Source organism: Papio anubis, chromosome 5 (genome assembly GCF_008728515.1).
Source record: "Papio anubis isolate 15944 chromosome 5, Panubis1.0, whole genome shotgun sequence".
Classification (NCBI taxonomy): Eukaryota; Metazoa; Chordata; class Mammalia; order Primates; family Cercopithecidae; genus Papio; species Papio anubis.
The window spans coordinates 152,689,551-152,706,020 of NC_044980.1; the positions used below are offsets into that span (position 1 = coordinate 152,689,551).

Here is a 16,470-nt window from a genome sequence, read left to right on the forward strand (position 1 = left end):
TCAAAGTCCTGACCCCAACTAACCTGTCTGCCTCAGCCTCCCAAAGTGCTGGGATTATGGGCGTGAGCCACCGCCGCTGGCCAGCACTGCTTTCTAATAGAAAAAGAAACAACTCGGAAGAAACGAGAAGAAATGCGGTATGTTGAACCAAAACATAGCAAAGGATTATTAGAAGGGCAGCTGATGCTGGATGAAGGAAAAGATACTGTGCAGCAACCACCTCATAGTGCTGGAGCAGTAGTTTGAGGGTTGAAGGAACAGTGAGGATTTTTTTTTTTTTTTTTTTTTTTTTGAGACGGAGTCTCGCTCTGTCGCCCAGGCTGGAGTGCAGTGGCCGGATCTCAGCTCACTGCAAGCTCCGCCTCCCGGGTTCACGCCATTCTCCTGCCTCAGCCTCCCGAGTAGCTGGGACTACAGGCGCCCGCCACCTCGCCCGGCTAAGTTTTTTTTGTATTTTTAGTAGAGACGGGGTTTCACCGTGTTAACCAGGATGGTCTCGATCTCCTGACCTCGTGATCCGCCCGTCTCGGCCTCCCAAAGTGCTGGGATTACAGGCTTGAGCCACCGCGCCCGGCCTGGAACAGTGAGGATTTAACTAGAAATGTAATCTTAGTACTCAAGACCTAGAAAAAAGAGAATGATAAACTCTGCCACCAGACTGGTTTCCCTTAACTCTTTAATTTGTATCTTCAAATTATCTCTCACCCAACCTGGCCAACATGGTGAAACCCCATCTCTACTAAAAATACAAAAATTAGCCAGGCGTGGTGGCGCATGCCTGTAATCCCAGCTGCATGGGAGGCTGAGGTAGGAGAATCGCTTGAACCTGGGAGGGGGAGGTTGTAGTGAGCCAAAATCGCACCACTGCACTCTAGCCTGGGCGACAGAGCGAGACTCTGTCTAAAAAAAAATTCTCTCTCTTTCACTTGAACTCTGTGTTCTGGCCTGTCCTGGACTGGGTAAATGACAAGTGGGCAAAAACCAGGACTTGGAGTATAGACCAGGATATGGCAAACTACAGCCACAAGCCAAATCCAGCCTGCCACCTGTTTTTGATAGCCTAAAAGATAAGAATGGTTTTTACAGTTGTAAATGATTGGAAAGCAAAAGAAAAATATTTCATGATAATGTGAAAAGTATGTAAACTTAAATTTTAGTGTCCATAAATAGTTTATTGGAACACACCCACCCTTTTTTGTTTACGTACTGTGTGTGCCTACGGTCGTGCTACAATAGCATCACCGAGGAGTTGTGACACAGAGGGTCTGTCTGGCCCACAAAGCCTACAGTCTTTACTGTCTTGCTCTTTGTGGAAAAAGTTTTCAAGCATCAGGTATGCACTTGACAAATGACTCTTCCTTTCGTACCCTTGGAGGATGATTGATGAAGGAATCTGATATAGCCAAAGATATGTAGGCCCTTTTTCTTTGTGATAAAAATTATTTCTTCTCTTCTTACAGCAATTCAGTTAAACCCCAGCTATATCAGGGCAATATTGAGGAGAGCGGAGTTGTATGAGAAGACGGACAAGCTAGATGAAGCCCTGGAAGACTATAAATCTATATTAGAAAAAGATCCATCAGTACATCAAGCAAGAGAGGCTTGTATGGTAAAACCTAAATTTTTTTTAATATTTTTCCTTCTATTCTTTGTGTTGCTGCCCAGTGAGTCCTAAATAATCCTTTCAGACTCGGTTAAATTCCATTTCTGTGCTTTTGAGGAGCTTATCAAGATATATAGGAGGCCAGGCGTGGCTCATGCCTGTAATCCCAGCACTTCAGGAGGCCGAGGAGGAGAGATCACTTGAGGCCAGGGGCTCGAGACCAGCTCGAGACACAAAACCCCATCTCTTCTAAAAATACAAAAAATTAGCTGCGTGCGGTTGTACACACCTGTAGTCCTAGCTACTCGGGAGGCTGAGGCAGGAGAATTGCTTGAACCCAGAAGGCAGAGGTTGCAGAGAGCTGAGATCATGCCACTGCACTGCAGCGTGGGCGACAGAGAGGATCATTGAGCCTAGAAGTTGGAGGCTGCGGCAAGCTATGATTACATCACTGCATTCCATCATGAGCAACAGAGTAAGACCTTGTCTCTTAAACAAACAGGCTGGGTGCGGTGGCCGACGCCTGTAATCCCAGCACTTTGGGAGGCCGAGGAGGGCAGATCACCTGAGATCAGGAGTTCGAGACCAGCCTGACCAACATGGAGAAACCCTGTCTCTACTAAAAATACAAAATTAGCTGGGCGTGGTGGCACATGCCTGTAATCCCAGCTACTCAAGAGGCTGAGGCAGGAGAATTGCTTGAACCTGGCGGGTGGAGGTTGCAGTGAGCTGAGATTGTACCACTGCACTCCAGTCTGGGTGACAGTGTGAGACTGTCTTAAAAAAAAAGAAAAATACAAATGAATAAAAAAAGTTAAAAATACAAATATAGCACTGCAAACATCTGATATGTATCCTTTCAGACTTTTTTTCTGTATATATTTATTTGTTAAATTTGTATTGATGCCCTCCTTTAGTGTAGGCTTTCTGTTAAGACCTGGAAATAGAGCCAAACAAAACTTTTTTTTTTTTGAGACAGGGTCTCTGTCACCCACGCTGGAGAGCAGTGGCACAGTCATGGCTCACTGCACCCACCCTCGACCTCCCAGATTCGAGCAGCACTCCCGCCTCAGCCTCAGCTGCGACTACAGACACATGCCACCGCACCCAGCTGATTTTTGTATTTCCTGTAGAGATGGCACTTTGCCATGTTGCCCAAGGTGGTCTCAAACTCCTGAACTCAAGCGATCCTCCCAACTCAGCCTCCAAAAGTGCTGGGAATAAGGGCAGGAGTCCCTGCACCTGGCCCAAACAGAACTTCTGTCTTTATGTAGCACACCCACAAACATAAATACTGGGGTTTTTTTTCCTCCTTTATTTAATAGGATCGTAGACATATGCTTAATTTGATCTTATTTCCACATTAGGATTCTCGTGTTTCTCAAATTCAAAATAAAGGCAAAGGATTTTTTTTTTACCAACCCTTGTTTCTCTTCTTTTCCTCAGAGATTACCTAAGCAAATTGAAGAACGTAATGAAAGACTAAAAGAAGAGATGTTAGGTAAGCTTACTTCTTACTTTCGCCTGATCATAAACAGCTAGGAACCTAGGATGGGGACATAGTGAATACTAGAGGAGGACACAACAGTTAGAAAAAGTTTCCGACTCTGCCTTTACTGTGGGCTTCAGTACCACAGGGCTACTGACTTCTCAGTTATTTTGACCCCAGAAGGGGCAGCATGGCTGAGAGAGGATATTGGCTTTTTCGGAAACCAGATTTCCTTTTTTATTTTCTTGGGAATTGTTCTTGCCTGCAAGAATTTAAGCATAATTCCGTTCCCTGGGATTATGCTTGAATGGAATTAAAAATCCTAGGATACCACCAACCTCGATTTCAGATAACAATTACATAAAAACCGTTGAGTTTCTTCATTGAATCATCACTCCTTGAGGTTCATTAGGATGCAGTCAAGATCATGAGAATTTTTATTTAGAAAATGGCACTCAAAGTCCCTTTAGTGTTTGAGAACACATGAGAGGACAGGAATTAGGAGTAAAGAGAAAAAAGACTGGGGGTAGGGGTAGGGCAAATGGATTCATTTGATCCATGTTTAGTTATTTCTCGTATTTGCCAAAGCATTTTAGAGCTGGAATCAGAGAACCTCCCACGAACAATCTGCTTGAGTAAGAGGAGTGAGGGCTCCTGAACACAGACTTAAGTCTATTCCACTTGTAACCTGTCTGATATTTCGCTGGTCAGGATCTGCCATGTATTTTCCTTTATGAGTATTTTCTAAATCTGTTATTTGAATTACGTTTAATAAATTGCAATCATGTGGCCCTAAAGGAAAAATCATTTAAAATAAATTGGGCACTCACGCCTGTAATCCCAGCACTTTGGGAGGCTGAGGGGGGCGGATCAAGAGGTCAGGAGATCAAGACCATCCTGGCTAACACAGTGAAACCCTGTCTCTACTAAAAATACAAAAAATTAGCCGGGCGTAATGGCAGGCACCTGTAGTCCCAGCTGCTCAGGAGGCTGAGGCAGGAAAATGGTGTGAACCTGGGAGGCGGAGCTTGCAGTGAGCCGAGATCGCTCCACTGCACTCCAGCCTGGGAGACAGCGAGATTCCATCTAAAAAATAATAAATAAATAAATAAATAAATTGGGCCTGCCTGGCATTTATGGCCTTCAGACATCAGTATCCAGCGAATGGGAACAAATTTCCCAAAGGATCATTCTGATAGCCAAGTTGATTGAGAGGAGGCCATTAACCTAGACTATCCAGAGTCTTCTGGCCCCTGCCAGCTAGAGACTGTAAAGATTGCTACTTCAGACTTGGGATAGCTCTGGAGCCCTCCCCAGATTTTTCAAAAAAGGGAGGGGGATGGGGGAGCTTTTCCCTTATTTAATTAAACTTGGCCGGGCAGAGTGGCTCCTGTGATCCCAGTACTTTAGGAGGCCAAGTTAGGAGGATTGCTTGAGCCCAGGAGTTCGAGGCCAGCCTAGGCCACATGGTGAAACCCCATCTCTAGAAAAAATTAGCCAGGCACGTGCCTGCCCGTAGTCCCAGCTACATGGGAGGATCAGTTGAGCCCGAGGGTTCGAGGCTACAGTGAGCGATGATGGTGCCACCACACTCTTCACTGGGCAACAGAGCATGACCCTGTCTCAAAAAAGAGAAGAGGGAAAAGAGCAGAATTTTTCTTACCTATTTTTACTAACAATGATGCTCTATTTTAGCAAAAAAAAAAAAAAGTATTTGCATTTAGTATTTGAATTTCTTGCTAAAAAAGTTGACCTTGTGAATGGCCGTAGTGGATCTGGAAGGCTTTGGTCTCTTAGTCCGTTTTTTTAAAGCCAGTCCAGTGAAGGCACTGGTGCAAACTGAATCTTACTGCCTACTGTTCGTTCCAGATGGAATTAAAACTTCCATTTGTCCTTGTCTTTATAAATTCTAATGCACCAGAATTTTCTGTCTCCAAGGCTTTGAGTGTTTCTTACGTCATTCTCTTCATTTGAAAAAATTCAAATTGAATTCATTTCCTCAGTTGCTTCTAAAATGAATTCACCTGTCATTAGACTTAACCAATTTAAGTTGCTTTGTAAATAATGTGTGTTGTTACACATGTGTAGTTTGAATGGCTAGATTCTTTTCCCTTAATGAGTATAGAAATCATGAATAAGATACTGCTCTGCTCTAGGTGTTACCCCACAGTAGATAACCTAGAAGAGAGAAATCACTCTTTACATGGAATTTCAGCCCCCACAAGAGCTTTTCTGGTGTTCTTCCTCCTTGTTACAGATGAGGTAACTTTGGTTCATGTTCTGTGAGATCCCTGGAGGCTAGACATTCTGAATGCAAATTAATATCACTTAGCAGTTCCGAGCAAGCTTTTCACAGTGGACTGCATGATCTTTCTGCTAGTTCCTGTTAAAATGATGACTTCTATGGAGAATAAGCAGTTAAACATTTTTTAAATCAGGTAGTGTGGGCTGGGTGTGATCACACCTGTAATCCCAGCAATTTGGTGGGAGGCTGAGCCTCCCACCAGCCTGGGTAACATGGCAAAATCCTGTCGCTACAAAAATTAGCCAGATGTGCTGGTGTGCACCTGTAGTCCCAGCTACTTAGGAGGCTAATGTGGGAGGATCACTTGAGCCCAGGAGGCTGAGACTTCATTGAGCCACAATGATGCCACTGCACTCAAGCCTAGGTGACAGAGTGAGACCCTGTCTTTAAAAAAAGAAAATTATAAAATCAGGTAGTGTGATGCCTGTTACAGCTTTTGTTCTTTTTATTCAGTATCACTTTAGCTTTCAGGGTCTTTTGTGGTTCCATACAAATTTTAGGGTTTTTCTATTTCCGTGAAGAATGTCATTGGTGTTTTGACAGGGATTACATTGAATCTGTAGATCACCTTTAGTAGTACAAAATGGGTTTTTATTTAGATTTGTTCAGTATTCTTTAACTTGTTTTTTCTTCCATATCTGCAATTTCGTTTTCATTAGAAAGAAGAGCTATGTACTCCTTGAGAAAAAAGTCCTGATAGGCGTTATTAGTGGGTAGAACAATTATTTGCTTTGCCCTTTCTAGCGCGTCATTTATAATCTTTAGAACAGGAGACCCAGGGTGGCCATTAGTCCTAGTGGCACAGTCCTTGCTGATCACAGAAGATGATCATGATAGCATCAAGACGATCACTTGAGGAAAGTGGTCAGCAGCTGGAGTGGGGGGTTGGGTTTTGTTTTTTTGGGTTTTTTTTGTTTTGTTTTTTTTTTTGTCCTTTTCTCTGGGATAATTAGCCTCATAGCCATAATAACCAAGGAATGTAAGGTTTAAAAGAACTTAAGGGTATATGTGGTTGATAGTGTGATGAGATGGAAATAGAAACCCTGCACATAGCATCCCAGGAGGCTCAGAGCATTTTTGAGCAACTAGTCATTGATGCTTTATTTGCTTTTTCTCTGATGTAATGATTTCACAGTTTTCTTAAATAGCTGGATAACAAGTTGGCTGGGTACAGTAGCTCATGCCTGTAATACCAACATTTTGGGAGGCCAAGGTGGGAGGATTGCTTGAGCCCAGCAGTTTGAGACCAGCCTGGGCAACATGGCGAGACCGCCATCTCTGCAAAAACTTTAAAAATTAGCCAGACGTGGTAGCACAAGACTGTGGTCCCAGCTTCTTGGGAGGCTGAGGTGGATTGCCTTAGTCCAGGAGGTCAAGTCTGCAGTGTTATGATGGTACCACCCTGGGCAACAGAGCCAAAACCCTTTCTCAAAACCAAAAAGAGAAAAGAAAAATCTCATGTGAAACCACAATATAGAAAAAAAAAAATAGTGTTTTATATAAATTCAAATGTATGGTATAGCATATATAATCAGAATAATCAGGTTAGTTTGAGGAACATAAAGATCTGAAGTCAGGTTTCATATGGCAGACACAGCCTTTATGAGTATATCTAAGCCTTTATGGGTATATTTCATTGTTTCAATTTTACAGTATTAAATTTTTTGCTCACATAGGTAAATAGTGTAAAAAAAAAACACACATTTAAAAGTAAAACTGACGAGACACTTTCAGCAACCCTGAAGCTCCTCTGCTCAACTGTAAGATTCTTAGGACAAACGCCCCATGCTACTGCTCTGCCCTCAGGAGTCCCTTGAGAGGTGTGGCTGTGTCACCTTATGGGAGGAGTGCCTTCCTGGGGGTTAGTTCTTTGCACATGAGTCATTCTTTTTGGCAGCCATGCTGGGAGGGCAAGAGATTTATACTGGGATGATGCTACAGGTCTCCAAACAAACTTTGATTCCAAATAGAAAAGGATATAGGGTAAAGACATCTGTCATCATTTGCAAGTTATTTTATCCTGTTTGCTGGCCCAGCCAAGAAGTCTTTCAAGCAAGTGAAATTGTCAATAAAATCTGTATGTACATATTTTTGGTTCTTCCTTGATCTGTCATCTCAGTTTATTGAACTATGAGGTAGCAGATAGAGTCATCTACTTTCTCCAAAAAGTAACATAGACTGCGTGGGCTACTTTTCACATTGTCTAACGGGGAAGCTCTACCCAGGCAGCTTTATCCCTCTAATCACTAGAGATGAGTGTTTACAATTCATTTTTTAATATACGCCCTCTCATCAACATTCTAATCACCAGTTGCAAAGCAAGTTAACCTTTTGGGGCTGCAGCTCAAATATGGTGCCCAGAACATCAGTACCTAAGGACCTGCCAAAAATGCATGATATCAGGCCCTACCCCAGACGTACTGAATCAGAGATTTAGGATGGAACTCAGCAATCTAGTTTTAACCCCTCAAGTGTTTCTGATGCACACTCAACTTTAATGGCCCTGATGAGTTGAGAGACGGAATGTAGAGGCAGCTCAGGTGAGGAGTTAAAGGCCAAAGAAGGGCATGGCTAAGAGGGGCATTCAGCTCTGCTCCGAGAGACACCTCCTGAGCAAAAGCAGCCATGGCACTGAGTTTTATCTTTTCTTCTTTCTGTTGTAGCTGCAGCAGAGAAAAACTAGAAAGCAGACATTTCAGAATGTGTGGTCTTCCAATTCACTAGACTTCAGATCTCAGCTCTCTATTTGGACAAGTTGCCACTGGAGGAATAGAGTCAGTTACATTACCACTTACTGGGTGTGCGGGGGATACCAAGCTTCCCTTGCCCCAGGTCCTGGGTAGGGAGTAGGTCCCAGAACACAAGTATGGCTTGTGTTCTGACCATTCCATGAGATGCTGCTCTTCCTACCTTAACCAAGAGCTGCCAGGTGCCTATCCCCACCTTGACCTAGAGCAGCCACTTGAAACTCACCTACTTCCCTCAAAGAAACCATAGACACAAAGACAGGGCATTGCCCCAGTAATCCACCTTCCTTTCACCAGCACCTGCTGCTGCCCCTGCCCTGGCCACTCTGGCACACATGTGGGCCTTGTTCGTATCCAACCCAGGTTTTCCACTCATACCTTCACTTTCTAGGACATATTCCTGGTCTCCTGATTCCTAAAGTCACTCATTTGTTCACTCCTGGCCACTAGCAATCTGATGAGGGCACATTGTGAACTGAATTAAGAATACCATCTGGAGCCTGGCATGGTGGCTCATGCCTATAATCCTAGCACATTGGGAGACCTATGTAAGAAGATCCCTTGAGCTTGGGAGATCAAGACCAACCTAGGCAGCATATAGCAAGACCCTGTCTTTTCCCAAAAAAAAAAAAAATTAGCCTGGCGTTTAGCATGTGCCTGTAGTCTCACACTTGGGAGGCTAAGTTGGGAGGATTCCTTGAGCCCAGGCGGTCAAAGTGGCAGTGAGCTGTGATGGCACCACTGCATGCCAGTCTGGGCAACAGAGTGAAACCCTGTCTCAAAAGAAAAATAAATATATATCATCTTGTATGAGTGCCACATTCAAGAGCTACATGCGGAGATAGAATTAACATGTCATTGCCAAGTTCAGCATATTCTTCTGGCTATACCTGGACATCGTGTACTTTTCTGCTTTGCAAGTAGTAGAAGGTCCTAGAATCAGCTCCCTCACTGAGGCTCACAAGAAAGACTGACTTGTTACCACCCCTCTTAAAGCTGCTGAAGCCACACATGTAGGTACAGAAACCCAGAGTCTGGTTTTTTTTTCCCCCCCACATTTCTCACACTATTCTACCTGAAACCTGTCATTACAGACTGTACACCTGCAGGATTTTGCACTCTGGCCACATTCCACAAGAAACCAATTCCTTGTTGTGGTTGGTTGTTCCCTTAGTAGAGAATGTCAGTAGATTTTCAGTGCTTTGCTTTTGTCTTCATTTCCTAATTGCTATCCTGAGGCTTCTTAGGAGAATAGTTCCCACTCCTTTGAAAATTCTTGGTAAGGCTTCTTTCAGCCCTCGAATTTACCCAAGGTCTAATACAGGCGTACCTCAGAGATGTTGCAGGTTCAGTTCCAGACCAGCACAATAAAGCGAGTCACAAGAATGTTTTGATTTCCCAGTGCATACTATAGTATTATATAAACGTGACTTCTGTATGCACTGGGAAATCAAAAAGTTGCTTAAAAAATGTTGATGATGAGCTCAGCCTTTAGGGAGTTGTAATCGTTTTGCTGCTGGAGGGCCTTGCCTCCACGTGGATGGCTGCTGACTGATCAAGGCGGTAGTTGCTAAACACTGGAGTGTCTGTGGCAGTATCTTTAAATAAGATAGCAAGGAAGTTTGCCACATCAGTTGATTCTTCCTTTCATGAAAGATTTCTCAGTAGCATGCAGTGCTGTTTGATAGCATTTTACCCACAATAGTTCTTCCAGTATCGGACTCAGTCCTCTCAAACCCTGCTGCTGCTTTATCAGCTAAGGTTATGTCATATTTGGGGGTTTTTTTGTTTTGTTTTGTTTTGTGACACAGAGCCTCATTCTGTCGCCAGGCTGGAGTGCAGTGGCACAATCTTGGCTCACTGCAACCTCTGCCTCCTGGGTTCAAACAATTCTTCTGCCTCCGCCTCCCAAGTAGCTGGGATTACAGACACATGCCACCATGCCCGGCTAATTGTTCTATTTTTGTAGAAATAGGTTTTCACCATGTTGGCCAGGCTGGTCTCCAACTCCTGACCTCAAGTGATCTGCCTGCCTCAGCCTCTCAAAGTGCTGGGATTATAGGAATGAGCCACTGTGCCCAGCCAGTTTATGTAATATTCTAAATCCTTTGTTGTCACTTCAACAATGTTCACAACATCTTCACCAGGAGTAGATTCCATCTCAGGAAACCACTTTTTTTGCTCATCCACAGCAAGCAAATCCTCATTTAAGTTTTATAATGAAATTGTAGCAATTCAGTCACATCTTCAAGCTCCACTCAAATTCTAGTTATCTTGTTATTCTCACCACATCTGTAGCAACTTCCTCCACTGAAGTCTTCACCCTCTCAAAGTCATCCGTGAGGGTTGAAATCAGCTTCTTTCAAACTCCTGTTAATGTTGGTATTTTGACCATCTCAGCAGCCGTAGCCATATGAAGCGTATTTCTTTTTCTTTTTCTTTTTCTTTATTTATTTATTTATTTATTTTTTTGAGACAGAGTCTCGCTCTGTCACCCAGGCTGGAGTGCAGTGGTGCGCTCACTGCAATCTCCGCCTCCCGGATTCATGCCATTCTCCTGCCTCAGCCTCCTGAGTAGCTGAGACTACAGGCGCCCGCCACCAAGCCCGGCTAATTTTTTGTGTTTTTTAATAGAGACAGGGTTTCACCATGTTAGCAAGGATGGTCTCGATCTCCTGACCTCGTGATCCACCTGCCTCGGCCTCCCAAAATGCTGGGATTACAGGCGTGAGCCATTGAACTCGGCCAATGAAGTGTATTTCTTAAATAATAATATTTTCTGAACAGTAGGTCTCAACAATGGGCTTAAAGTGCTTAGTAAATTATTCTCTAAATAGATGTGCTGTCATCCAGGCTATGTTGTTCCATTTCTAGAGCACAGGCAGAGTAGATTAGCATCATTCTTAAGGGCCCTAAGATTTTTGGAATGGTAAATGAGCACTGGCCTCAACTTAAAGTCACCAGCTGCATTAGCCCAACGAGAGAGTCAGCCTGTCCTTTGAAGCCAAGCATTGAATTGTTCTCTCCTGTTGCTATGAAAGTCCTATCTGGCATCTTCTTTCAATATAGTGCTCTTTCATCTACACTAAAAACATGTTTAGTGTAGCCACCTTCGTCAGTGATCTTAGCTAGATCTTCTGGATAACTTTTTGCAGCTTCTATATCAGCCTTTGCTGCTCCACCTTTCTCTTTTATGTTATGGAGACAGCGTCTTTCCTGAAAGCAGCTTCCTCACTTAACCTTGGTAGGACTGAAGAAAGTTAGGGCCTTGCTGTGGCAATCCAAGGTTCTGGCTTAAGGGAATGTTGTGGCTGGTTTGATCTTCTATCCAGACACCTAGAACTTTCTCCATATAAGCAATAAGGCTGTTTTGCTTTCTTATTCCTGTGTTCATTGAAGTAGCACTTTTAATTTTGTTAAAGTCTGGCTCTTCCTTTTACTTGAACACTTAAAGGTCATTACAGGATTATTAATTGACCTAATTTCAATACTGTTGTGGCTTAGGGAAGAGGGAAGCCTGAGGAGTGGGAGAGATACAAGGGAATGGCTGGTCAGAGGAGCGGTCAGAACATACGCCGCACTTATCAGTTCAGTTAGCTGTCTTATGCAGGTGCAGTTCGTGGCACCCCAAAACAATTACAATAGTAACCTCACAGATCATCGATTACAGATCACCATAACAGATGTAATAATAATGAAAAGGTTTGAAATGAGAATTACCAAAATATGAAACAGAGACACAAAATGAGTATGTGCTATTGGGAAAATTGTGCTGACAAACTTGCTCGATGCAGGATTACCACATGTCTTCAGTTTGTGAAAAAAAACAGTAACTGTAGAGCACAAAAAAGCACAGCACAACAAAATGAAGTCTGCCTGTATAAGAATTTGAATTGGGCGTGAATTTTATCCTTTCTACCCTGGGCTCTCTTGATTTGCCTTTTGCTTAGAGAAAAGCTAGAGTTAGCTGCATGCCTTAGTTTCCTGCCTCACAGGAGGAAACGTGGTATTAGGATTCAGTTGTATGCAATTTGTTTCATCTAAACAGAGAAGAAAGTCCCAAAGGAGCTGTTCCATCGAATCCACGCCCGAGTGATCTTAAGGAGATGAAAACACAGCATTCCTAGTTTTGCTCAGGGTAAACTGCCTGGTGCACAGTCAGTATCTCCAAAGAGAAATTATGCATAACAAATCAGTTGGGTTATTGTGATATGCTACTTGGCAGAGAAATTAATATTTATCAACTGAATCCAGTGGCAAGCACTCTGATTCCTGTTTCTAAACATTCTGGTCTAAGCACGAGTAGTTTTGTACTCTTCTCTTTGCCATGGGATCTAGTCTGATAGACGAGATCCTAATAGTTAGGGACATATGGACATATTCAGGCCAAGTGATGGTGCCGCCTGTGCTATAGGTGGAAACAAGGAAACCTCATTGATTAGTGTCCAGATAAGGAAGACAGAATTTGACAACCAGTGGAAAGTGTGGCAGATAGGCTAGTTTGGCAGATGATCCTATTTGGATACAAGGAAGCTGCTTTAGCCTCTGAGCACCCAACCTGACTCTAAACTGCAGGCAGAAAAATGTGTGAGTGTGCATATATTTAGGAGCCTGAGCTCTACTGAAGGCTGTTGCTTCTCTGTCATTGGCACAAACAGCAAAAAGTAAATTTTTCAGTCACTTAAAACTTGTTGATTCGACCATACTGTTTTGCCCTGTTCTTTGTGTTCCACTTACCACACTCTGGCTTCAGAGCCCATCTACCCAAGCACTGTAGAAATTTTAATGTTTGTTCAGTGAATAAATGGCCTCTTTCCCATAATGTAGGACTAACTTTCTGTCAGAACCACCCCCAGGGTCTCCCCTTCTGGTTCATTCTTCATTTTGCCACAGGATTACTAACCCTGAACACTCAGTTCTCAAGCCATCAGAGGCTTCCTGTGGCATGGGAACTGTAGGCTGATGGGCCTGGCTCAGGAGAGCCTGGCAGGAGGCACCTGCCTGCCCCGCTTCAGCCCCATTGGACACACAGCTCGCCTACCTACCTCTGTGCATTGGCGCACACTGTTTGGGCTTGCACTGACACCACCTCTGTCTCATATGGTTGCAGTCCTATGGCCTTTGGTGCCTGGTTCAAGTGCAAACTCTTAGACAAAGATAGACCAAATCTTCTCTTTCCTCCACCCCTTTCCTCTCTTCCTGCCCCAGCCGAAGGAATCTTCCCCTTCCTGACTCTCATGGCATTTTATAACTCAGCTACATATGAGTTTGGTTTTGCGTGTATGTCTTTTCTTCCTTGTCAAATTCTAAACTTGTTTTGGTGTATAGACCATGTCATGTATCTCTGCATCTCTGCTACACACAGCAAGGTGCCACACACATGTAATGAGTACATGTTGGTTGAATTAATCTACATCAGGTGACCTTAGGTCTTCTCTAATGCAGAGACTATTTGTGTGTCTTTTATTACATACCTGCTACCTGCCAGGTATTATATATATATGTAGTCTTGTTTAGAAAGCAGAATTTTGCATTTTCTTTTCTTTTTTTTTTTTTTTCTTTTTTTTTTTCCTGTAAGTGATGGTTGGTGAAATTAATGTGGAATGTTATAAAGGCAGAGATACTGGAATTGAAGGAAAAAGAATAATTATCTATGTGTTAGTCTGGATCATCCAAAAAGCAGATGCCAAGATAGGATTAAAAGTACAAGAGATTTATTGGGGGAAACACCTGCAAGGGAAAATGGGGCTGGGAGCTGGAGGATGTTGGCAGAGCTGGCAGACCCCTGTGGAGGAGGAGGAGCGGGGGAGGGGGAGTTTTCCACTGGAGTGTGGTGTTGAGAAAGTTTCAACAAAGCCATTGGGGAGCCAGCGCTGCCCCTCAGACGAGTCCCTGGCCTGCCCCTCGCATGCTCAGGCGCTGGCTGGAAGCCGCAGGTGGGAAGGGTGGCCTCTGCAGGAACGTGCTGATGGATTTTAGAGTGCAGCCACTGTGTCCCCTGCATTTGGAGAAGTACATCTTCATGACTGCCACACCATAGAATCACACAAGCTAAAAGTTCAGAGGTGACTTGTGGCAGACAGGCCCTTTAGCCAGTTAGGCAAAGTGAGAGCCTGGGAAAGAGAATTCTTCCTCTCTTTGGCAGTTTGAATATTTGCAGTCTTAGCTTGGAATGGGCTTTCTGCACTAGAGGGAAACCTCCTTTCGTGCAGACCAGCCGAAAGCCAAGCCACTGCTGCCTGAGGACACTGCCATCGCTGGAGCACGGTGACATGCCATCATCTGGGACCGATTCCCATCCCCTAGAGCACTGTGGCATGCAACCTCTTCTGAAAAGGCTTCCTCGTGCTCCTGCAAGGTCGGAAAGCACTTCTGGGCACACCTCAGTCTTTTGGGTCTGCCTCCCCACTAGACTGTGATTGCTGTGCATGGAAGCTACTTTTATTCTTGACATCCCAGTGGCTCACATAATAGATGCCAAGTAAAATCTCCAGTCTGTACTTTAAATTGTTTTTCTGGCACTGGAGATGAGCTTGCAATGATCCCTCCATCCACGTAGTGGCCCTGGGCTCAGTGGACCATCCAGAGTAGGCCTGGACCGGAGGCTTCTCCACCATGGAACTGCCCCTCCTCGAGAGTCTGATGTGAGTGGCTCCTGAGAGTCATTCTCACTTCACTCACTCCGTATCACAAGAGCCAAGGATTTCCCAGTACCAACATTTTATTGGGCTGCTTTTGATGGGATTTTCCCCCCACTCCCTGTCCTCTTTTTCCAACCCCAGGACAAACTGCCAGCGTTCCTGGTTGGTGTTGCTAACTCAGGTTGCCCTGAGGCTGCCCTGTCTTACTCTTGCTTATTGTGAGCCCCTCCCTATACACACATGTGCCCGAGGCTGTGCCGCTCCCGTGCGCAGGCACCCAGGGTTTGTGCCGGTGGTTTCCTGACACAAGCAGCAGCACTGAAGATGTGTGTCCCAGGTTTAGGTTTCGGAGGCCTGCCTGGAGAATGGCCATCCCAGGTTCTGGGAGCTTTCTCAATTTACTGTTTCATCCAAAGATGGGTTGGCCTTTCTCTGGACATGGTGAGCTTCCTTGAGCTAGTTCTTAAGCCTGAGACTAAAAGTTCTTACCATGTGTTATTAGGGAGGCCTGGAAAATGTAAAGGCCATGCGTCTTTTTTGCTGTTACCCAGGCTGGAGTGCAATGGCACAATCATGGCTCGCTGCAGCCCTGAACTCCTTGGGCTCAAGCAGTCCTTCTACCTCAGCCTCTGCATAGCTGTGACAACAGGCGTGTTCCCCCACATCTAGCTAATTTTTAAATTTTTGTAGATACAGGGTCTCCCTATGTTGCTCAGGCTGGTCTCAAACTCCTAGACTCACGTGATCCTCCTGCCTCAGCCTCCCAAAGTGCTGGGATTACTGGTGTGAGCCACTGTACCCAGCCAAAGCCATGCATCTTTAAGTGCTTTACCTGGGGTTTACTCTAAGATGGGAAGTCTCAGAGTGAGAAAAGCTGCTAGGAAGTGGGAAGGAGCCTGTGCCTCTGATGATTAGGGATTTCTCTTTTCGTCTACCCCCATTCTCACCTCCACTGGAAGCAGACCTGCAAGAAAAATTAAAGCAGTTTAGAAAAGGTTGAAACTGTTTATTCACCCATCCCCGCCAAAATTTTCTGGAACATTCGTAGTTTCAAATGTTCCTTATATCTTAAAACAGCATAAGAACTGTTAGTTTTTTGTTTTTAAAAAAAAAAAAAATTGTAGAGATGAGCATCTCATCATGTTGCTTCGGCTGGTCTAGAACTACTGGGCTCAAACCGTCCTCTTGCATCAGCTTCCCAAAGTGCTGGGATTACAGGCATGAGTCACCACGCTTGGCAAGAACCGTCGGCTATACACCGTGACTTTTTTTTTTTTTTTTTTTTTTTTCTTTTTTGAGACGGAGTCTCACTCTGTCGCCCAGGCTGGAGTGCAGTGGCGCAATCTCAGCTCACTGCAACCTCTGCTTCCCGGGTGCAAACGATTGTCCTGCCTCAGCCTCCCTAGTAGCTAGGACTACAGGCACATGCCACCACCCTCAGCTGATTTTTGTATTTTTAGTAGAGATAAGGTTTCACCATGTTGGCCGGGCTGGTCTCGAACTCCTGACCTCAAGTGATCCACCCACCTCAACCTCCCAAAGTGCTGGGATTACAGGTGTTAGCCACCACACCTGACTTCTATATCTCACTCAAGTCATGTGTAAATAAAGCCTGAAACTTGGGAAGAGGAGCGTGGACTATTGAGGTCTTATTGAGGTTGCTGTGCAAATGAACAAGATCCCAT

The 16,470-nt window shown here is 44.4% G+C and overlaps 2 protein-coding genes across 22 annotated transcripts in view; one reads left to right on the plus strand and one right to left on the minus strand.

Moving 5' to 3' along the window:
• Positions 1–16,470, plus strand: part of TTC1 (tetratricopeptide repeat domain 1) — a 56,633-nt gene that overhangs the window by 38,991 nt on the left and 1,172 nt on the right. For all 3 annotated transcript variants that reach the window (XM_003900456.4, XM_009209503.2, XM_009209502.4), the window contains exons 6-7: positions 1,461–1,609; positions 3,050–3,104. In XM_003900456.4, the coding sequence (XP_003900505.1) occupies positions 1,461–1,609; positions 3,050–3,104 (204 nt within the window). The remainder of the gene's footprint in view (positions 1–1,460; positions 1,610–3,049; positions 3,105–16,470) is intronic.
• PWWP2A (PWWP domain containing 2A) overlaps positions 13,441–16,470 on the minus strand; it is a 64,678-nt gene continuing 61,648 nt past the window's right edge. For 11 of the 19 annotated variants that reach the window (XR_004183871.1, XR_004183880.1, XR_004183879.1 and 8 more), the window contains one exon: positions 13,688–15,749. Coding sequence is in view for 2 of the 19 variants with exons in the window: in XM_021939933.2 (XP_021795625.1) it covers positions 15,697–15,749 (53 nt within the window). In the remaining 17 variants the exon portion in view is untranslated. Of the gene's footprint in view, positions 15,750–16,470 lie in introns of all 19 variants that reach the window. The other 8 variants (XR_004183870.1, XR_002522847.2, XR_004183873.1 and 5 more) reach the window with 2 other exon arrangements.